At 39.1% G+C, this 18,192-nt stretch overlaps 2 protein-coding genes across 7 annotated transcripts; one reads left to right on the top strand and one right to left on the bottom strand.

The window, feature by feature from the left end:
* Positions 1-639: 639 nt before the first annotated feature.
* tk1 (thymidine kinase 1, soluble) lies at positions 640-9,655 on the bottom strand. 2 transcript variants are annotated; one of them, XM_034120403.1, is made up of 7 exons: positions 9,469-9,655; positions 9,230-9,261; positions 8,715-8,828; positions 3,326-3,419; positions 3,117-3,206; positions 2,746-2,865; positions 640-1,329 (listed from the first exon to the last, which is right to left on the bottom strand). In XM_034120403.1, exons 1-7 carry the CDS (start codon positions 9,532-9,534, stop codon positions 1,150-1,152), a joined length of 696 nt encoding a protein of 231 aa, XP_033976294.1. In that variant the 5' UTR covers positions 9,535-9,655; the 3' UTR covers positions 640-1,149. The 2 variants fall into 2 exon arrangements, with proteins under 2 accessions (XP_033976294.1, XP_033976295.1); XM_034120404.1 differs by lacking the exons at positions 8,715-8,828; positions 9,230-9,261; positions 9,469-9,655 and adding an exon at positions 3,677-4,383.
* Positions 9,656-10,296: 641 nt separating this feature from the next.
* On the top strand, positions 10,297-17,810 carry afmid (arylformamidase). Of its 5 annotated transcripts, none has more exons than XM_034120850.1 (11): positions 10,297-10,392; positions 12,204-12,294; positions 13,487-13,591; positions 13,675-13,723; positions 13,810-13,895; positions 14,004-14,076; positions 14,770-14,867; positions 15,004-15,082; positions 15,832-15,967; positions 16,702-16,806; positions 17,003-17,810. In XM_034120850.1, the coding sequence occupies exons 1-11, from the start codon at positions 10,363-10,365 to the stop codon at positions 17,030-17,032; spliced, it is 882 nt and encodes a 293-aa protein (XP_033976741.1). In that variant the 5' UTR covers positions 10,297-10,362; the 3' UTR covers positions 17,033-17,810. The 5 variants fall into 5 exon arrangements, with proteins under 5 accessions (XP_033976741.1, XP_033976740.1, XP_033976744.1 ...); XM_034120849.1 differs by having other exon boundaries at positions 10,311-10,401; XM_034120853.1 differs by having other exon boundaries at positions 10,317-10,392; positions 12,192-12,294.
* The last annotated feature ends 382 nt before the right edge of the window (positions 17,811-18,192 follow it).

The following is an 18,192-nucleotide window of genomic DNA, read 5'->3' as shown; positions in this document are numbered from 1 at the left end:
GTACATTCAGGATGTTGATTTATGTAGTGGTAATTCCGGTTTTCACTTTTCTTTCCATTCCTACCTTCCTGCTCACAGCAAGGCCTTCGAGCCGGATTGAAACAGGTTATTTTGGTCCTCTGTAGCATGTGACTGGGTTACGCAACAGTCAGTGTAAGAGTTAATGAACATGTACTGCACGTTTTAAAAAGTTGCACCATTTTTATTTAAAAGAGGCCCTCTTGTGCTTTTTGCAGTTTCGCTTCCTGTAGTGTGTAATAAAGGTATTTGAACATTTAAATGGTCTGCAAAAGCTAAAATCCCAAAATGTCTCTCCCACACACCACACTCCTACCCCCATTGGACGCCTATGTTTACTTCCGTAACATGGTGACATCACTATGGTTCACCCATGCTCTTATTGGCTAGCGCTCCAACACATTGTATGTAATAGACTAATGGGCAGGACATCTCTAAGTGGTTGACCAATCACAACAGAGCCGGCTAACCAATCAGAGCAGACTGGGCTCTGGTTTCAGACAGAGGGTGAAAAGAGGTGCTGCAGCACAGGCAGTATGAGAAAAATAAAGAGCTTTTTGAACATTGAAGCATGGAGACATGTCACAGTAGAGACATTAAATACTAATATGAACCTGAAAATAAGCATAATTTAAGTTTATTAATCCTGATGTGTAACTAATACATGTTCAGAAAACACTAGTCAAAACTCGTAAACCGTGAATGTGAAAGAAACCACCACTGCATTTCACATGCACAATACATTTAGTTACAAAAAATAATTTAATATCTTACATTAGGCAGGCTAACAATAAAGATGTTGAAAGAAACTAAAACTACATATATTAAAACCACAGAGTAGTTAAACCTATGAAAGTTAATAAGATGCTTAAATCATTGTTTACGGCTATTTAAGTGCAACTTTATATTATGTAAAAATAAAAATACATGCACCTATAAAACACCTAACACCAACAAAGGAAATACATTATTATGTTCAAATTTAGTTATTTAGCAGTAACTTAGAGGCACCTTAAAATAACAGAAAAACATTTAGATTTAAGAAAAGCCACTCCAATGCGCACACACACAAACAATTGATTACAGGATTTGTTCCCACTGCTGAACTTTTGCAGCAAGTCTTTTTTTTGTTCAAAGTTGGAGAGAGGAGAAAAGCTTCCTGGGAAACGCAGAGTCCACAACTTTTCCTCCGTAGATGTTTTGTGGAGTTTCGCTCTTGAAAGGAGCGCTGTTCTCTTTTTGCACCACCAGACCTCCGTAACACTTTCTACACACCGCTTGGTACTTGTCAGTTCCACCAATCACTTCCACCTGTGGCACAGAGGAAACATTATTACCAGGTTATAAGATTTCCCCCCCCCCCGTTAATATACCACCAGGAGTAAAGGGGATGGACACAACTGATGATGAATTAGGGCTACTGTTGGTATAATGCGGCTTTCACACCAGCGCTTTTCCCTTTCTAGCTCCTAGCGAGAGCTTTTCTGGTTCAGCTCCGGTTTCCCTTTTCAGCTCCCGCTCTGTTCACACCGCCCAGAGCTGCCGAGAGATTTTCTCCCACAACAACAACGGGCCGGGGACTGCGTCGGGTCGACGATCGTGTTGCTTTTAATCATACGAAGCCAGATTAAATTAAATAACGACTTCTCCAACCTTATACTTTTCTCCAGAGTGCCGTGGTTGCAGCGGCATTTACCGACCGCTACAGTGCTGGCTGCTCTTCAACGGGAGTTTATTCTCCCGTTAGCTCACACGGCTCTAAAGTATTCACTGTCTGACTGTCACACAAGCAGCTGATACATATCCCCAGTTCCCCTTAAGTGAATGTGTGTCAGTCTGAATTGACGCTGTTTGGCATCACAACGCTGTTATGAAAGTTTCTCTGGTATAACATGGGTGATGTTAGCATAGCAACCGAAGCTAAACTGACTACTTGCTAAGCCGTTTTCTACAGGCACATTTTACCGGCGTATTTTTCATTATGATTCTACTTCTGATAGTCGGACATGACAACCTGTACAGCCCATGTATTAATTCCATCCGATAGCTGCTATAATAACAAACAAAACGTCTGCCTGCTCTCCACAATGATCAATAACAGCGAACGGATGGTCAAAGTAAGGTTTCCTGCACGCCTCGACGTAAGCGACGCCGCGTCATAGCTCCAAAGCTCTTGCCTCTGGACCGACAACTTTTTGGAGCTGGAAGTGAACCGCATTCCGGAGCTATGACGCGCCGCCGCTGCGGTGTGAACAGGAAAAACCGGCGCTTTTCAGGCTCTAGCTCCCAGCAGGAGCTGGAAAAGCGCCGGTGTGAAAGGGGCATAAGAGGCAAATTCCCAAGAATGTTTTGGGATATTCTTTGGGATTAATGTGTTATATTTCCGGAAGAAATACTTGAATTTTTCTACAAGACTTGAAGGTCTCATTTAAAAGAACACTAGATATTTTTGGTCAAGTTAACTTGTTTCTATTTCATAAATTTCCCAAATTCAGAAGTCTTTCTCTGATAATTACCCCCTCTCCTGGCTAAAATGGTCTTAATACACCCTCTAAATCATTTTTATAATTACCGCTGAAAACAGGAGATTTCAAATAACATATAGGCTTTTATTGAAATAAGTAACTGTTTGAGTATTGCGAACAGATTTTGGTATAACCATCTTGTTATAATAATTCAATATATAGACACGCCATAGTATTGAAGGAAACGGATTGGCCTCCTCACCTCCTTCTCTTCTCCTATCCTCTTGGTGTAGGCAGCTTCTTTGTAACACTGCATGCAGACGGCGTGGAGCTTCACTACGCTCTCCGCTAGAGGGATGAGGTTCAGGATGTTTCCAAAGGGCTACAAGAATGCACAGAACAGCAGAAAAGCAGTCAGAAAATGGATGGAGGTTTAATAACATTACAAGGACAGAACACTATAGAGAGTGATCATGAGCGCTGTTAAAGAGTGCTGCTCATGCAGATTGTTCACCGTCCTCGCTTAAGAATGTTTTTATTGTCTTGGACTTTTTCCAGACAGAGGTGCATTATCAGCATCCACAGTGTCTCAGTGATGGTGAAATATACATTGAGACAAACACAGATACTCACTTTTCTCTGAAAGGTTCCATCCAAGGCAGCTACAATGACTATCTTCCCTAAATTGGCCATTTCTTCACAAAACTCCACTGTGTCTGAAAACTACGATAACACAAAAGAAGCAGGGATTGGTTAGTGAGGAATCTGTCCCAAGTAAGACATACTGGTTTCTACAAGTGAACAATATAAAGAAAGAGAAAATGTGAAGCATATATACTTACAAACTGTCCTTCATCTATTCCAATGACACAGGCTTGTAATGCCTGAGGCCGCAAGTCTCCAAGAATATTGGCTGGTACAGCTTCCATTGTGTTTCTAACAGATGGAAAGAATAGAGGGGGGACATTAATATTATTACAGATTTTAAAATGTATCTGATACTAGTAATACATTGCAAGTTACTTTATGCAGGAGGTGTAACAAAATAATTACTTAAGACACACCATAACGGAAGTTTCTGGAGAAGTTTTGAGCAGCAGGACGTAATGAAACAGGAAGTAAAAAGATTTATCTAGTAACAGTGATAGGAATGACAACAAAGATGAACCATACTTGGCAGGAATAACACTTACTGGGTGAAATATAGCTGAGTTCTGTCTGACAAGCACGAGGTAGCAGGTTGGATCACGGACAAACTTGGTGATGTTAAGTTAGTGGATGTGAAGAGAAGAGGACTGATCATTGTGGAGTGTGGTTCACAAGCACAACTAAAGAAAGCGTTGAGATTAACAACAATGGAGGAAAACCAAGTGTCGAGTTTCCGATTTTCTAGGAAAGTTCCTTAAGAGAGTGACATCAACAGAGTACCGTCTTCACTTGATGCCAGTAGATTCAACACGTGTGACAGACTCTGCACAAGGGAGTCTCCCACCGCAGCCAGTTGGCATAGTTTTGGCACAATTCCGTTGTACATACCGACGTTAACAGCAGCCTTGTCTGTGCACATGGCGACCAACTTTGTCGTCCAGTGATCATGCCTCCTGGAAGTGCTTCAAAGGTCTGTCTTTTATGGCCTGCGCAGTTCGGTCAGCACCCAGTTCAATCAGTCCAAGAAAGTCGAAAGCAACTCTCCGTTGCTGGACACGGACACAATGTAAACGATCTCCTGCGCGGTTTTTGTGATGTCCTCAGATCCATGAGAAAGCAGCCTTCAACTTGAGTCTCAACTCCCCACTGATAGTTTGCGCGATGGTCTTCATTCTCCGTGTGTCCCCCTTCAAACTCGGTTCCAGATGGGTACCGGGTACCCATACAAAATACACAATTTTGGTTCTGCTTAACGGTTCCTAAACGCGGTAGTCCCTGTATTCCACCGGGTCCGTCTGCGCCACGGTGACCCGGTGGAATACAGGGTAAGGGTGGACTGGCCATCTGTGTGTTCTGGAGAATCACAGAACGGTCGGTCGTCAGCGGGCCGGCTCGGTACGCTGACGGCCGGCACCGCCCTTAATTTTTGTAAGTTGCGCTGACAGGCGACAGAGGTCCACAGTTGCCCCGCAGCGAGGCTCCCCCCGCCCTCCCGTAGACAGTTTACGAGCTCAGTCACTTCATAACACCAAAGATGGATCGTGGTAAACGCTCTAAAGTGAGGCTCCACTACACTAACAAAGAAAAAGACAAGGCACAGTGTAATGCCTGTTAATAGCTTGCCACAGGCATATCTCAGTTAAAATAAAGCACAGCTATTGTGCAATACATTTGTATTGCATGTATATTTTTTATTTGTAAAAATGTCACTTAAAGCTTAAAAGGATAAAGATATTTTTTTATCTAAACGTTTGACCTCTTTCTTTTACAATTTTGGAATCGAAACGGGGAATCGATAAGCAGAACCGGAATCGGAATCGATACATTTCAAACGATACCCATCCCTAGTGATAGGCGCTTCTGAGATTTACCCCTAGCCACTTCAGTAAAGGAATATCCTCGAAATGGGAAGACATGGGACGTGCATGTTTAGCTTTATGAAAGGCAAGGAGATAAGAGCAACCGGTCAGATGGGGACCTTACGTTACCCACCGTTCTGGACACTAGCTTACTCCCGCCCGACTCGCCATCTTCGTCCTCGCTCCCGGAGGAGCAGACTTTGTCGCCCCAAACACCGCCTCGGTGGCCCACATGTCCCAGGGGCAGAGTTCCCGTTAGCCGGTAATTACCGGACAATGACCGGTAAAATATGCTGAAGTCCGGCAAATCTAAATCTCTCCGGTCAAAATGTCCGGTCAAAATAATTTTCCCTTAGCGCAATACCGCATCAGTTGCGCCACTTATGTGACAGACAAGAATAGTATGTGACAGACAAAAGAGTATGTGACAGACAAAAATTGTCAATTCTAATGTCTAACACTTAATGTGGAGAAAGAGATGTCCTGTATGGGTTGATTGTGCGTTGATCTGTTGGTAATGCCTCGGGGTTCCGGTGGGCATGTAAACAAATGCATAATGCTGCGCTATACTTTGTGGCCTCATCCGGTTGCATAGCGACGCTTATTGTTTAGGTGTCTTTTAACAAGCAGGTAGTCATATCATTAGCTAGAACTAGCTAGATCTGATCGATATGGACATAAATGCGAGTAAAGTCTAATCTGACAGGAGAGAGAGATCGGCTGCTGCTGACGAGTCGACACGCAGCTCTGCATGATCCCCTGCAGCGGCGAGCAGAGCAAAACACACTTCAGGTTAGAAAATCACACGTAGCTATTTTAATTACCTCTCAAACTACCTAAACTAGTTATAGATATGTTTAGTTTTACTGTCGGGTCACTCATTACTGGATCCGCGAGCTGCATGATACTGACGGGCTGTCAGGAGAAGGAGAGAGCGCTCCGTTTATTATTCCCGCGTTTTTGTAAATTACTGTACACTTTTGAATAATGTAGTTAATCTACTATAATTAGTTTGTTTAATGTCGAATCATATCAATTTGTTTTAAAGCTCAATAAATAACAAAGAAGACCTTTAACCGGCACTTATCTAATTTTGTCCGGAAGATTTCAACTTTAACGGACATGTTGACCGGCAAAAAAATATTCTAACGGGAACTCTGCCCAGGGGACCTCTGAAAAGAGAGCCTGCCCGGGTATATCTAAACAATATTCAAGGCTTTATTGTCATGTGCAGAGTAGCTACAGTGTAGATATGGCAATGAAAAACTTCAGTCCCAGGCTCCTCCAACAATGCAACATGAATATATAGGACATAAAACAAATAAAACCAATAAAATAGTTCAAGGAATAACAATAGAAATAAAATAGTGCAAGAGAATGTTGTAAGATGTGCAAGTAAATACAAAATAAAATTGAAATAATTTCAAGAAGAGTTTATATACATGTAAATGGAATATGATATATAGATAAATAAATTATAAGATGCAAACAAATTAATGTTTATGGAGGCACTTTACAGAGCTCAGGTGTTTAATAGTCTTATGGCCTGTGGAATGAAACTGTCTCTGAGGCTGGTGTTTTAGTCCAGATACTGCGGTACCGCCTGCCAGACAGCGACAGACAAAAAGGTTTGTGCTGGGGTGATGGGGGTCTTTGATAATCCTGTGGGAATTCTTCCTGGGCCGCTGGGAGTAAAGGTCCTCCATGGATGGCAGCTCCGTCCTGGTGATGTTCTGTGCAGTTTTCACCACCCTCTGTAGAGTCTTACGGTTGAGGTCGGTGCAGCTGCCGTACCAGGCCGTGATGCAGCCGATCAGGATCTTCTCTATGGTGCACCTGTAGAAGGTCAGGATCCTCTCTATGGTGCACCTGTAGGAGGTCAGGATGCTCTCTATGGTGCACCTGTAGAATGTCAGGATCCTCTCTATGGTGCACCTGTAGAAGGTCAGGATCCTCTCTATGGTGCACCTGTAGGAGGTCAGGATGCTCTCTATGGTGCACCTGTAGAAGGTCAGGATGCTCTCTATGGTGCACCTGTAGAAGGTCAGGATGCTCTCTATGGTGCACCTGTAGGAGGTCAGGATGCTCTCTATGGTGCACCTGTAGAAGGTCAGGATGCTCTCTATGGTGCACCTGTAGAAGGTCAGGATGCTCTCTATGGTGCACCTGTAGGAGGTCAGGATGCTCTCTATGGTGCACCTGTAGAAGGTCAGGATGCTCTCTATGGTGCACCTGTAGAAGGTCAGGATGCTCTCTATGGTGCACCTGTAGAAGGTCAGGATCCTCTCTATGGTGCAGCTGTAGGAGGTCAGGATCCTCTCTATGGTGCACCTGTAGAAGGTCAGGATCCTCTCTATGGTGCAGCTGTAGGAGGTCAGGATCCTCTCTATGGTGCACCTGTAGAAGGTCAGGATGCTCTCTATGGTGCACCTGTAGAAGGTCAGGATCCTCTCTATGGTGCACCTGTAGAAGTTTCAGAGTATCCTGGAGTTCATGTTGAACCTCTTCAGCCTGCAGAGGAAGAGGAGCCGCTGTCGAGCTTTCTTGGTGATGGTGGTGGTGTGAAGAGTCCATGTCAGGTCCTCAGTGATATGGACACTGAGGAACCTGAAGCTGCTGACTCTCTCCACCGTAGTCCCATTGATGGCGATGGGGGCGTGTCCCTCTCCCTGTTGCTTCCTGTAATCCACAATCAGCTTCTTTGTTTTGCTGACGTTGAGGTGGAGGTTGTTATCCTGGCATCAAGATGTCAGGTTTTCGACCTTCTCTCTGTACGCCGTCTCGTCGCCGTTGGTGATCAGGCTGATGACGGTCGTGTCGTGAGCAAACTTCACGATGGTGTTGGAGCTGTGTATGGCCACGCAGTCGTGTGGGAACAGGGAGTAGAGGAGAGGGCTGAGCATGCAGCCTTGAGGGGCTCCGGTACAAGAACCCAACTCGCCTGTACAGTGTCATTTTGCAGCTCATGGTATAAAAAGTGGGGTTTTTTTGCACTGTAGTTAAAAGGTTTTAGTATAGAATATTGTTCTGTTTTACACCTCACACATATATTAGTACTCATTTGAGATAAGAGTACAAAAAGTTAAGCTTAATTATGTTTTTTCCTATATATATATTCCGTTAAGCCAAATTGTAAATAAATGTGTTAACCTACCTGGTAATAAACCTGTTTCTGATTCTGATTATAATAGTGTTTTTGGAAAAGGCAGTTTATTATTTATCCAGTAGTGGGCAGTAATGCAACGTTTGGATTCCAACCGCTTCTAAAAATAATCCAAGAAGAAGAAGATAAAATAAGAAGGAATGTCCCCACTAGAGGTCCTCTTTTGCCAAGGTATCAGGACAACAAAAGGCACACAGTATTTCTTCCTTTCTCTTTAAAAGCAAATAATACAATCCTATATTTAGATTAAGTCGAAATAAAGTCTACTCTTTTGGACAAAATAATAATTTATTTTCTTGTAGAAATATTTTAAGCAATCTTAGTTTTACATTGTTCTTTTGACATTTCTATTTTAGCCTACTTAGTTTGTTAAGTGCAAACATGTTATGTTACCTTATGTATCACTTGTTTTTGTAGGGAAATTGCATAAACAGATGTGCAAACATTTACAATTCAAAGCAAGGTAACAAAGTCTTAAGATCTTTCATTTTTGTTATATTCACAAACACAAAGCACAAACACTGGTATATTTCTGTAAATCAATTAAAACAGGGTACTTACTTGTCATGTGTTGCCATGCCTTTGTCAGAATAACGAGTGTCTTTTGCATACTTGATCACCAAGCAGTTGTACTGGGCTATCTGGAACCTGCGCACTCTCCTCATCAGTTCAGTGCTTCACAAATAAAGATAATAGTTTAGTTAACGTCAGAAGAAACATAACTGTACATTATAAATGACATTTCCTCTTTAACAACAATTTCAAACAACATTCTACTACACCATAAGCACGAGTCAACATATACTACTATATGGTGATATTGTTTAGTATAATGTGCAATATCGTTTTAAAGTGGTGCCACAATGTATTAAAATACAAAGCAGACTACATAACTTGTGAGTCATAACCTCAATAGACAGCAGCTGGGTAAACAATGGAGGTTATTTGGCGGGATGTTCAAGTATGAGCGGAATATATATTTAACATTACTTTAAAATGTTGAAACTGAATGACAACAGCTTGCAACTGATAGAAAAGGAAGTGCATTTGTATTGTTTTATGGATTAAAAACTCACCTTTTGCCTGAAAACATTGGTCCAAAGATGACCTAAAAACAAGAGTGAAGGGCGGTTAGTAAGACTAAGGAAGTCGGTAAAGTTGATATGGTCAATAACACACATAGAATTGATTTAATAAGACACATAACTGTAGCTAATACTCAGTCCTGTTTGTCCAATTTAAAAGGCATAGCCTACTTTGTTCACGTCAGCAAATTGATGGGATGTTAAATTGAGGCAAATAAAAAGTTACTAACCTGAATTTGTCCCCGTGCTTTCCTTGGTGAATTTGGCAGAACTCTTGGGAAAGCCACACAGTCCATTTTGACTTAAATACGCTTTAATTAAGTAAATACAGTACAAAAATAACATATAAATGTACTGTAGTCACACAGGACAGTACGACTGAAACCGACTGTTAAAAATTTCGCGCCTATGCACCTTCGAGGAAGTTTATAGACCAGTCACAGAGTCACATGATTCTTGAACCAATCAGCTTCCACGGAAATTCGACGGATGTGACGACAGACTTAACTGACCAATCAGGGAAGTCTGACTCCCATGGTGGGAAACGCTTGTTCGGAAAAATGTGGGTAATAATCCTAACCTATATTTAATTGAAACAAAATCTGATTATTTTCCTTATTTTAACAACAAATATCTTAATCAAAATCACCCCGTTTCCCATCCTCTTGTTGAGCCTCATATTATATCACTCAGTCAAACAACCTCAAAGGAAGAAGAGCTTTAAAGAAATATGAAACTTTTTTTTAAATCAGACTTATCTTATACATCCATGAAAAATGGAGGAGAAATTAATTATAGCGGTAGGGAATCACCCGGTGCTTTATGACCAGTCCCTATTTATCTACCGGGATACAAACCGGAGGAGCCAGGCATGGAGGGAGGTGGCAGAGATAGTGGTAGGATTTCGCCTGTTTGGGGAGTTTATATCCAGTTTACTTCGGGCTTTTTTGCTTTGTATGTCGGGGGCGGGAGATTCATGTGATTGGTTGTTGGAAGCTTCAGATACGCCCACCTCCAAGATATTTTTAACGTTGCTGTGTGGACGCTCCGTAGTCTAAAGTGCAGTGCTTCAACTGTGGCTCGGATTTATCTCCCTGCAGACTTTGGAAACTCCCGGAGAAAATATGACACACTGGACTGATCTGAAGAAAGATGTAAGAGTGGTAAACCTTTTATTTTAATCTCCTCTAGTATTATAATATTGTTGTGCGCAGAGGTGGGAAGTAACTAAGTACATTTACTCAAGTAGTGTAAGTACAATTTTGAGATACTTTTACTTTACTTGAGTATTTCCATGTTATGCTACTATGTACTTCTACTTCACTATAAATCAGTGGTAAATAGTGTTATTTTACTCCACTACATTTACTTAATACCTTTAGTTACTTTGCAGATTTTGATTAATGATGTTTAATATAATCAACTCTTAAATCAGACTTTAGTTACACCTTGAGTAAATACACAAGATACCCTGCAGTATACAAAGTCAATACAACTAGCTGCACCGTTACCAGCTTTGAGAACACTTTAATACATAAATAATTATAATCAAAACATATAATATATATTATTCTGAAATGGACCAATCTGCATAATGAGTACTTTTGTTACTTTAAGTATATTTTGATGCTAAAACTTTTCTACTTTTACTTGAGTAACATTTTGAATGCAGGACTTTTACTTGTAACAGAGTACTCCTACACTCTGGTACTTCTACATACTTAAGTACAAGATCTGAGTACTTCTTCCACCTGTGGTAGTGCGTATGAGAATTATAATCAGTGGTGGAGGAACTAGGCCAAACTAGTAATACCGAAGTGTAGACGTTAAAACTAAAGTAAGTCTTGCATTCAAAACTGTATTCAGGTTAAGTGTCAAAGCATTCAAAATATAGGAGTGGCAGTTGGTAATGCATAATAAATATGAATGATTAACTAATTAATATTTACCATGAATAATCTAAATCTGCGTAGTACCTAATATTATCAAAATAACTTAAGTAGAGTATAAAGTAGCTTTCAATATTTGGAGTAGAAGGAAAAGTACTAGAAAAAGAAAATACTCAAATAAAGTAGGCGTCAGTTACTTTAAAATGTTATAATTATAAAAAATGTTTTAGTTATTAATACAAATAAACCATAATACCATGTATTATAAATGTTATATATTTGAATAAAATGGGCATATTCTTACTTGAACTGTTATGTTTTATATATTAATTTCATTTTATGTTTTTAGTGCACAATTTTAATTTAACTGTTAATGTTTATATAAGTATTTTTATTCAATTTATTTACTTGTCTTGTATTTGAATTCATTCTATTTAGAATTAGACACGGGTATATTGGCAAAAAGTTAACACATACATATAAGCCAATTTGCTTTGTGTAAAATGGTGCTTACATAAACATAGTAAAAGGAATGTAATTGTAAAAAAGGAGCAATTATATAACTATTATAAAACATCTTGCTTTTTGAAACTATAACTTTTTTTATTTATGTTTAGGCTACAAGAAAAATAATATACTAGAAAAAGACCAATCAATCAATCAATCAATCAATCAATCAATCAATGTTTATTTATATAGCCCAATATCACAAATGTTACATTTGTCTCAGTGGACTTCACAGTTTGTACAGATTCAGAATATCAGTAGGACAATAGGACACCCTCTGTCTGACCAATAAGTAAATACAACAGAACATGACAAGTTACCCTGAAGAATAAAATAAATGCAGTATTACAGAATAATAATAAAGAAAGGTTGCTCCATTTTACTTCCTTGCATGTTTTCTGTAGTTATATTGTCTACATCCTGCACAATGCTGTTAAAACGGCCCAGGAACTCAGAGACTGAAGCAGGGGGCTAATGCTACCAGGGGAGGGCGCTGTTCACCGTGTTCCTCTGCGGCTCATGGGGGTCGGTGTCTCGGCTCTCATGGCTGACAGCAGTCCCTGTGACAGGAGCTCGAGAGGCAGTACTCCCCCAGCCGGTGGTCGCACAGGATGTCTGCAGACGACGTGATCAAGGCTCACGTGAAGGCTCTGAAGGAAGGTCGGTGTGTTTTGAAGCTAACATGCTAATTAGCAACAATGCCCATAAATCCGGTTATTAGCACACAGGGCAGGCCGGGGCAGCGTCAGAGCAACACAGGTGTTCAGATAAACTGTAACCCCGTGGATATCTGTGTCAGTGTCGGAGAGTTTAAGCCCTAAATAGGAGATATCATTTTTTTTAAAGATATTTGGAAACGCAGGCTCAAGCTGTGAAAACAAATGTCAAACGTTTTTTAAATGAATTAATAGGCTATTTTTAGACTATATTTGTGGTAGGCCTATAGGCCTACTAATGTAGGCTATATTCCTTGAACAACTTCAATTTATGGAAGTCGTCAGCATAAACAACAGAGGTTATAAAAACGCCTCTTCTTTACATATTCTATAACAAATTTACTTAGTGGGACATTCATTAAATTGGGTATGCATACTGTCCATGGTTTCGCAGCGAAAGCTATAAAAAAGAAATTGTATATGAGGGTCTTTAAAATATGTTGCTCTTCCTTGTTAATTTTGAACCAGAAACATGACTATTGAAGATTTTCTGTTTTTATTTAACCTCATTGAGACATGTTCTGGTGTACAACTTTACTATGAATATATTTTGTTAAGTAAAAGTAATATATTTTTTATTATAAAGTTTATTTATATAGCACTTTTCAACACAAGGCAATTCAAAGTCCTTTACAAAAATGAAAGACATTAAGAACACTAAGAAATAGTGCAACGGAAACACATTATAAAATGGCATTTAGGCATTTCTTTAAAGAAAAGAGAATAAAACAAACATAAAACATGAATAACACAGGTATAAAATGAATGAATAATAGTGTGTAACAGAATAAAAAAACATGTTATTAGTTATTGACTATCTATAATTGATGAGTTTTAAGTTTTCTGTAGTTTGATTGAAAATCGGTTTCTTTATAAGTATAAAAGGGGCGTTCTCCTTTCAGCCATACAGATATAATATTATGTTAGGATATTATCAAGTGCAGCCTTTTAAAAGATATGTGGTTAACAAGTTGTGAATGTATTTATGTTATGTCAAAATGTGAATTCATGACCCCAACTTCTTTTAATGTTGACTAACTCATGATTCCATGCTTATTATTATTCTGTTTTTTTACTTTTATGTATTTATTGCATTTTTTTCTTCACAAACTGATATTGCTTCACGGTGTGTGCAGGTACGGAGCGTGCCCGTGGTCTGGCTCAAACGTTGCTCAACGTGCCGTATGGGGAGGGAGATGGAGAAAAACTAGATGTCTACATACCCAGCACCAACTCTTTGGGTACATACATGTGTAACATATGACATATACAGACACATATTTAATATGTAGGGGTTTAACTGACCTGATTCTCTCTGTTTCAGATGTCCCCCTTGTTATTTACCTGCATGGAGGCTTCTGGCAGTTTCTCAGGTACTGCATTATACTCTCTCTTGCATCTCAGTTTGATTTCAATTTCTTGTTCATGATTTTGACATTGATCCTTTTTTCTTATGCAGCAAGGAGGATTCAGGATTCATGGCTGTTCCACTCGTTGGTAAAGGTGTAGTGGTGGTTGCCGTCGGCTATGACATCGCCCCGAAAGGTACAGATTTTCAATTCTGACAAGGTTGTCTCTCTAGGTTGTGGAAAATAAAACATTTTTTATGTATATGAAATGGGAATGATGTCCTTTTGCTTGTGTCTGTTTCAGGCAACATGGACCTGATGGTGTCTCAAGTGCGCCGCAGTGTTGTGTCTGTTGTCCAGCAGTATTCTCACATCAGGTACCTCTGCTTGTTATCGGTGATACTTATTACTGAAAACATTCATCTTAAAAGTATAATATGTAACTTTTTCAATTACAAAGGACTGGATCTCCTTTATATATTTGTATTTATCTCTATACCTGTGCGATTCAAAATGTTTCCAAAAATGTTAAAGAAATATACAATTTCAATCACAGTAACAGTACGTTTAATTTGGTTTCCTCCAATCGTGTTCTATTTCTTTTGTGCATGCGTCAGGATTGAAGCTGTCATAAGTGTACTCTTTATCCAGTTTTAAGCCACAATTGTTTTTATTTTTAAATGTATATCTTAACCAGATGAAGGGTTTTAGTCATTAGGCATCTTGATCTTAAGGTATCGGAGACACAAGCTGAGCAAACATTAGCCACAGCTAACTGGGAAGCTTTGTGTCTGCTGAACTGCTTCTGAAAAACACAGATTTTAACAGGAAGCTGTTTTCTCTGTGTTTTACTGCTTTTAATCACCGGTTGGTTTGTTTTTGAGAGGAGGAGATCTTGGTGTTTTGTCTGGCTCCCAGCTAGTAAAATATGTGGAACAATGATCGCAATAGCAGTTACAACAACTCCAATGATCCCATGCTCCTTCCATGTTTCGCCGAACTCTGACCCTGCTCTACAAAAAGCCACAAATCCACTGTCTCGGTTAAACTTCTTTTAATCTGTCCATCAGCGGCCTGTACCTGTGTGGTCACTCTGCCGGGGCTCACCTGGCTGCCATGGTCCTCTCCACTGACTGGTCTGAGTACAGCATCACTCCTCAGATTAAAGGTAAGGTCAGACAGGTGAAATGCGTTCAACTGACAAACACTAAATACTTTAAAAGAAGCAGACACTCAGAACAATTAAGAGCAATCCAGCTCATGTACTTTTTATCTTTGTTGTATTTTCTCTAATTGTCTTGTAGGTGCTTTCCTTGTCAGTGGAATATACGACCTGCTGCCCATCCTGTCCACCTACGTCAACGAGCCTCTGAAGATGACAGAGTACGTTCCTTACTGCAGTGCATGTTCCTTTTAAGTGCAATTACATGCACTGTAGAGATCTGATTGCTACACACTTTTTACAACCTACCTGTGCAGTGAGCATTATATTGTTTACATAATTAGAGTTCTGCTGAAAGAGACCAGATCTTAAGCTGGTGTATGCTATATGAGTACAGGGACATTGGCGGGATTCAGTCGTTTTTGTTACAATGTCTTATTATGGACATTTGCAAGTCAGATAATACAGAACAACTTTGGATCGGTTCATCCCAATCCATCTTAATTTGGAATATCATGTGGAAGCTATACATTTTCTTTGGGTCATTTACCTCTCCAAACTCCACCGATCATTGAGTTGCATAAATCCTTTTGTGGCTCCTGGAAGAGCTATGCAAATTGTGATAAATTATTCTATTAACATCAGTCTTAATTTATAAATATTCTATACATATTTTATTTTTTCCAACAAAATCAGCTATGACATGTATAATCTTTACATGATACTACATTTTGAGCTCCTTTAATTCACATAACTACTGGACCAATAGTGAACTGCAAAGAGAAGAGCTTCCAGACTAAAAATGAGATCATGATCCAGATGAGGAATCAATGTAGTTTGAGTTAATGTAATGTGTTATTTTCTTTGTGGAAGAGATCTGAAAGGGTGTGTCTGTGTAATAATCCTGTGCTGGTCTGTTGTACCAGTCAGTATTTGACTCCTCTGTCCCCCGGGTGTCTCCTGTTGGCAGGGAGGTGGCGGTGAGGAACAGCCCCAGTCAGCTGGTCCCTCAGCTCAAGCTCTCGTCCTCCAGCTGCCACATCATCGTAGCCGTCGCTGAGAATGACTCGCCGGAGTTTCGCAAGCAGTCAGAAGAATACTACAAAGTCAGTGCTGCTGATGAACACTATTACTGTTAGATGTTAAAGGTAGTATTTATTTAAGGTGGAGCTGTCTTGTGAGCAATACAGTGAAACAGGCAGGATTGTGTAGCGTGTGCATCCCTGTTTAAAGTCCAAACAATACCTTACTATTAAAAACATAGCAAACAAGCGCTACTGGTCAACAACTCATTGGGGTTGATTTTAAAGGTTGCAGATAATTATTATTTTTATCATCAATAATCTGATATTTTTACAGATGAATGGCTTTGTTTATAAAATATCAACAAATAGTGACAAATGTCCTTCACAAAATGTTGAACCCAAGGTGAACTTTGATTACTTGTTTTGTCCACACTGTTAAAGTATACAATTAAAAATAAAATAAAAACCGAGACAGGTAACAAATCCTTTACCTTTTTAATTTAGGAAACTGTAACAAGACAAAATGTTACATTTTATATTTGAACATTAAACAATTAATTAGGAACCACATCTTTTTAAATAGATAGATTAAACAGATTCTATCATTTTTAAATCAATATTTTGTGTCAAAATATTTATAATAAGCGTGTTGTGTCTGGGATCATTTTAAATTAATGACATCCTCACCGTACAATTACCCTTTAATTACCCTGTTGCTATTCACCAAGTGCTAATAGTTTGTTCAGTATGTGAGTGATTTGTAAGCATTCTGTGAATATGTATTATTTTCTTACCTCTGTCTCCTTGCTTTAAAGACTTTGGAGGCGTCAGGACTTGATGTGACCTTGGAAGATGTGGCCAACACAGACCACTTTACTATCATCGAGCAACTTGTAGATGGGGAGTATCACCTGACAAAGGTACAAAGACTAAAAAAACAAAACATGATGAATGTTAATGCTATTTTTCATAATTTCTTTCTGTACTGACAACAGCAAAAGCCATTGTAGTATACTTACGTTTTTATGAAACATCAAACCCATTTGAAGTAGTTTCCCACACAAAACTTTTGGTAGGAGCAGTTGTGTTTTGATTAATTTCTATTTTCCTCCGTAGCTTCTCTTGGAGACGATGGGGAAGAGCTGAGGTGGCAGTCTTTGATCCATCATCTAATATCCACATTCCTCTGTATCCACATGCACCTCAGAACAGGGTCATTGTGAAATGATAATGATAATATATGCATTATTTCAGGTTTGTACAACAGTAAATGTACAATCTTGCATGGATTGGTTTGACTAGTTAATTCTATCATTACCTCTATGTTCACTGTAGCTATTACTGTCAGAACCCGAGTCACTATAAGGATGGTGATTGTAGCAAATTCTACTACTTTTAAACCTGCTCATATTCAAACAGACTATTAACCGACCATAGTGCACAATGTTATCATCAGGAAGTACTGTTCCACCGGCACACTGAGAGTTTTAGAGCTCATGATTAGTTTTGGCATATTTCCAGTGTTTTGTAAAAGGCTGGGTCTGTCTCTTTTGTGATTTTCGTTCTACAATCTGAACCGCCACTTAAAGACCATGGGTAGGACAACAATACTCATTTCGGGAGTGCTGATGTACAGTATCATACAAAAAAGAATAAAGCTTTTGTTTTGTATACACATATCTCCCCCAGGGAAATTTAATGAACACTATATATTTGCACTGTTTATTTGAGCCTGATATACTGTAGAAGATAACTGATATTTAAATGCACATATTTTTAAAGATCAAATGAGACAAAATATCCCTGATGCATATTGTTACTGCGCTTGTTCTAGTATCTTTGGTAATTGTTTACAAAATGTGTTAATCATTACTGTAGATTATAGAGAGAATCATCTCAATAAATATATATATTTGAAAATCTCTGTAATGATGTTATTTGTTTTTGTATGCATACTAGTAGAAGAGATTTGCTTTAATTTGATTATAGTGGCATATTACATAATGCTCCAAAATAAGATGGTAATGTCTTTGGATAAAAGTGTATTAGGGAAATGTTTACCACTGATATAAGGTAGGCCCTGCATCATTACTATTGTCAACCTGTCTGGAAACCTTTCTTTTTTTTATAACTGGCTTATCCCAAATCAAGTTTATAAAATTCCCACAATCTAAACAAAAAACCAAGGTAACTTTATAAGTCAACTTCATGTAGCTAAAGCGAATAAAGTCTTAATAAAACAGCCCAAATAATACCTTAATACACGTTATTCTGTTTAGTTTTACTTTAGGTTGTAGTTTGGTTGT

The sequence above is a fragment of the Trematomus bernacchii genome, unplaced genomic scaffold, assembly GCF_902827165.1.
Source record: "Trematomus bernacchii unplaced genomic scaffold, fTreBer1.1, whole genome shotgun sequence".
NCBI classification, from domain to species: Eukaryota; Metazoa; Chordata; class Actinopteri; order Perciformes; family Nototheniidae; genus Trematomus; species Trematomus bernacchii.
Note: the sequence above shows the minus strand (reverse complement) of the source record. Positions and strands in the feature narration are given on the sequence as shown.

What these genes read in the sequence shown, in the direction of transcription:
- tk1 (XM_034120403.1), bottom strand. Translation starts at nt 9,534, where the DNA reads ATGGACTGTGTGGCTTTCCCAAGAGTTCTGCCAAATTCACCAAGGAAA. An exon ending in ATGGAACCTTTCAGAGAAAA is followed by an intron (nt 2,866 to 3,116) that starts GTGAGTATCTGT and finishes GCATTCTTGTAG; the next exon opens with CCCTTTGGAAACATCCTGAA. An exon ending in GGATAGGAGAAGAGAAGGAG is followed by an intron (nt 1,330 to 2,745) that starts GTGAGGAGGCCA and finishes TCTGTGCCACAG; the next exon opens with GTGGAAGTGATTGGTGGAAC.
- afmid (XM_034120849.1), top strand. Translation starts at nt 10,363, where the DNA reads ATGACACACTGGACTGATCTGAAGAAAGATGTAAGAGTG. An exon ending in CATCACTCCTCAGATTAAAG is followed by an intron (nt 14,868 to 15,003) that starts GTAAGGTCAGAC and finishes ATTGTCTTGTAG; the next exon opens with GTGCTTTCCTTGTCAGTGGA. An exon ending in AGTCAGAAGAATACTACAAA is followed by an intron (nt 15,968 to 16,701) that starts GTCAGTGCTGCT and finishes CTTGCTTTAAAG; the next exon opens with ACTTTGGAGGCGTCAGGACT.